This window comes from Eleginops maclovinus, chromosome 24 (assembly GCF_036324505.1).
Source record: "Eleginops maclovinus isolate JMC-PN-2008 ecotype Puerto Natales chromosome 24, JC_Emac_rtc_rv5, whole genome shotgun sequence".
In the NCBI taxonomy this organism is placed as follows: Eukaryota; Metazoa; Chordata; class Actinopteri; order Perciformes; family Eleginopidae; genus Eleginops; species Eleginops maclovinus.
The window spans coordinates 1,214,259-1,218,400 of NC_086372.1; the positions used below are offsets into that span (position 1 = coordinate 1,214,259).

A 4,142-nucleotide genomic window follows, 5' to 3' on the forward strand; every position below is an offset into this window, starting at 1 on the left:
GTAAAACTAAGCATTAACTCCGACTACTCATCACTCTTTCCTGATAATTCCCTCACAAAAAAGCTCTTATTTAAATAATATAGTTTGTTCATCAACAGTGCACTCTTTATACACCAGGTGGAGTCAGAGATTATAACCTGCTGAATCCTTGGACTTTAACATCATGCAGTGAAACTCACTTTGGTCTACAGTACTTGCAAACAACCTTTAGTGACCTCCACAGTCTTTGACCACATTCACAATATTGACTGAGGTAAACCTCAATCAAACGCATTCAGCAAACCACAACAAACACCTGGAAAACAGAATCAGTACAGTACAACAAGATGTCAAGGATCAGCTGACGTTAGAAGAGCGGTGTGTTCAAAACCTGTGGGTAAAGTGCATCAAATATCTCCAGATAAATCCTTATCTCCTTCCAGGTGTTTATGACAAGGACAGTGATATATGAACAGGTAACCTTTGTGTTTCCAAGTGTTCCTCACTGCTGTCTCAGGTGAGCAACACACACACTGTCACTGCAACAGCTCCTAGATTTACACTCGCTTACAGAGCTTTGTGCAGAAGATTAAAGCTGCTCTTTTTATTAAAGGATGTTCAAGTTCGTGCTGCTGTTCCTGACGCTGTCGGGTAAGATTTCCCCCATTCCTCTTTCTTTCTAGTAATGCTGATTCAAAACATTTGTAGAGAATATAATAATTTGTGTGCCACTTTATTATCACAACATCTTTTAAATTAAAGAAATAAAATGTATTCTTTCAATTAAATTCAGCATAAATAAATGATTTTAAAAACACTTTCTGACCTTTATTTTACAGCAGAATGTTTATGTTGTATTTATATGTTTTTCATGAATTATTTGGATATATTTGATTAGGTACTTGACGGACTATGACCTTTTCCCTGTCATATTAATTATTTGCCCTCGTACTTTATTGCCTTGGCTCGACAACTACGAAGTCATAATGACACTTTGAACATTATTGATTATTACACAGTGGAAAAGCTTACTTATTTTTCTGGTTAATATTGATATAAAGGGCAGGTATCTCTCAGTCAACCCCTCTCAACCTGCAAAGTGAAATTAAAACGTCTTACCGTAAAGTTAACATCACCCTTCACAGGCCTCCAGGCTCTTCCACTTGCAGGAAGGTTGCAGAAGACCTCTTCCACCTACCAGCTCCCCAATGGCTTTCGACAGGGAACCGAATTCTTTGACATGCGTGAACCAGTTTCTGACTTCCGACAAGGTACCGAGCCCTCCAGGAGATTCATTGTGGACCTGAACACTGGTCTGCTGCAGGAACACCTCAGTGAGATGGAAAGGAGAGCCAGTATGTATCAAACTTAATCTGGAAGTAACTATTTAAAGAGGTTTTGGGTTTTTCAATTTGGCATTTCTTTTTTTCTGTAGCTCTCATCCGTCCTCTATTAAAAGGATTTGAGGAGATGGAGGGAAGACACCTGCTGACTAATGAGGGTGAGGAAGATACCAAGTTAAATAAACATGGAAATATAACAACGATTTAATCTCCACTCAATTTAATAAAATATCACTAAACAAAGCTGCTTACTCTAAATGTCTTCTGCTTTCCAGTCCCTGAACATGTTCCAGCCCAGAAGAACGGTGGTGGTGGTTGGGTCCGGGTGGAGCAACCCTCTGCTCCTCATCTCCCAGAAGGTTTTAGGCAGGGAACCGAGCCCATGATGTCAATCCCAGAGGGTTTCAGACAGGGAACCGAGCCCATAATGTCAATCCCAGAGGGTTTCAGACAGGGAACCGAGCCCATGATGTCAATCCCAGAGGGTTTCAGACAGGGGACCGAGCCCATGATGTCAATCCCAGAGGGTTTCAGACAGGGGACCGAGCCCATGATGTCAATCCCAGAGGGTTTCAGACAGGGAACCGAACCCTTGATGTCAATCCCAGTGGGTTTCAGACAGGGAACCAAGCCCATGATGTCCATCCCAGATGGTTTCAGACAGGGAACCGAACCCATGATGTCCATCCCAGTTGGTTTCAGACAGGGAACCGAACCCATGATGTCAATCCCAGATGGTTTCAGACAGGGAACCGAGCCCATGATGTCAATCCCAGATGGTTTCAGACAGGGAACCGAGCCCATGGTGTCCATCCCAGAGGGCTTTAGACAGGGAACCGAGCCCATGATGTCAATCCCAGATGGTTTCAGACAGGGAATCGAGCCCATGGTGTCCATCCCAGAGGGCTTTAGACAGGGAACCGAGCCCATGATGTCCATCCCAGATGGTTTCAGACAGGGAACCGAACCCATGATGTCCATCCCAGATGGTTTCAGACAGGGAACCGAACCCATGATGTCCATCCCAGTTGGTTTCAGACAGGGAACCGAACCCATGATGTCCATCCCAGATGGTTTCAGACAGGGAACCGAGCCCATGATGTCCATCCCAGAGGGCTTTAGACAGGGAACCGAGCCCATGATGTCCATCCCAGATGGTTTCAGACAGGGAACCGAGCCCATGATGTCAATCCCAGAGGGCTTTAGACAGGGAACCGAGACCATGATGTCCATCCCAGAGGGCTTTAGACAGGAAGCTAAATCTATGATGTCAATCCCAGATGGTTTCAGACAGGGAACCGAGCCCATGATGTCCATCCCAGAGGGCTTTAGACAGGGAACCGAGCCCATGATGTCCATCCCAGAGGGCTTTAGACAGGGAACCGAGCCCATGATGTCAATCCCAGAGGGCTTTAGACAGGGAACCGAGACCATGATGTCCATCCCAGAGGGCTTTAGACAGGAAGCTAAATCTATGATGTCAATCCCAGATGGTTTCAGACAGGGAACCGAGCCCATGATGTCAATCCCAGAGGGCTTTAGACAGGGAACCGAGCCCATGATGTCAATCCCAGATGGTTTCAGACAGGGAACCGAACCCATGATGTCAATCCCAGATGATTACAGACAGGGAACTGATCTCTCCACCTCCGAGCTCCAGACAAAGACAGTGGCATGTAAGGGGGATATCATCAATGGAAACTGCTATGAGTTCAATCCCACACGGCTGACCTTCCAAGATGCACAGGTTAGACCCATTTCATCCAATACGTGATAACTGTGATACTACATAAATAAACTCTTGATATAACAAGATAATGTGGTACACAGGATCCACTGTCTGTTTTATGATAATAGATTCTTGATTTTTAAATGCTTCTGTACTTTCTTGACCCCATTCCCACCAAATCTCACACTTGTGTCTCCAGGCCAAATGCAGATCTCTCGCCCCAAACGCTGAGCTTGCATCTGTAACCACCAGCGATCTGCATTCACGCCTGGTGTCTCTGGCGACCAACGGGGGCGAGAACAACCCGGTGTTGACGTGGCTAGGAGGCACGGTCAAGGCAAGTCCTCCAGAATAAATGTTTTGGAAAAGCTATCACACTTTTTATGACCGTGTACTGTGACACAGAACCCGAGGCCAAGGAGAGTGCCATCAGATATGTTATCAACGGGACAGATAGTGTTAGTCTTACCTTGGTGAAACATTGACCTGTGAGCTTTTATTTTGAAAAGCTGCATCTGTTTCTGTCACTGTAACAAGGCCAGGCAGTAAAATAAATAAACAAACGACACACAAAAGTTTAATTGTCCTAATCATATGTACTTATATTTCGCACACCTCAGAACCAGAAGGCCTCATGGGTAGACGGGTCGGACTGGAGCTACAGCGACTGGATGCCGGGACACCCCAACATCCACACTGATAAACCAGTCTGCGTGGAGATGTTCAGGATAGGTAAGAACACACCACACACACACCAATTGCTGAGTAAGTGGTATGAATAAATATGTAGAATAAGAATAATAAAACTTATTATGGATCGGAGAAACTCATTATGTAGATACTTTAGTAGGCCTACTCTGTCTCCACCCTTTTTGCAGATGAGAGCTGGTGGACGGCGGCCGACTGTGACCTGAAGAGAGCGTCCATCTGCTCATACCAGATCACTGCATGAACACCGCAGAGAAACAACCATCCTTAACAATCTGACGGATGAATATGTTTCCATCGTCTGCATCCTGTTGATTAAAACATGGCATTTTACACCTGGGTGTTTCTGTGTCCACTCTTAAAAACACACACACCTCAATCAC

The 4,142-nt window shown here is 45.1% G+C and overlaps 1 protein-coding gene across 1 annotated transcript; it reads left to right on the forward strand.

Moving 5' to 3' along the window:
* Positions 1 to 294: 294 nt before the first annotated feature.
* Positions 295 to 4,092, forward strand: LOC134860865 (uncharacterized). The gene is made up of 8 exons (XM_063877716.1): positions 295 to 496; positions 593 to 630; positions 1,125 to 1,334; positions 1,415 to 1,480; positions 1,598 to 3,069; positions 3,251 to 3,388; positions 3,672 to 3,783; positions 3,930 to 4,092. Exons 1-8 carry the CDS (start codon positions 429 to 431, stop codon positions 4,001 to 4,003), a joined length of 2,178 nt encoding a protein of 725 aa, XP_063733786.1. The 5' UTR covers positions 295 to 428; the 3' UTR covers positions 4,004 to 4,092.
* The last annotated feature ends 50 nt before the right edge of the window (positions 4,093 to 4,142 follow it).

Coding starts and splice junctions, on each gene's coding strand:
- LOC134860865 (XM_063877716.1), top strand. CDS start 429: ATGACAAGGACAGTGATATATGAACAGGTAACCTTTGTGTTTCCAAGT. Junction 497..592: donor GTTCCTCACTGCTGTCTCAG/GTGAGCAACACA, acceptor TTTTTATTAAAG/GATGTTCAAGTTCGTGCTGC. Junction 1,481..1,597: donor ACACCTGCTGACTAATGAGG/GTGAGGAAGATA, acceptor TCTGCTTTCCAG/TCCCTGAACATGTTCCAGCC.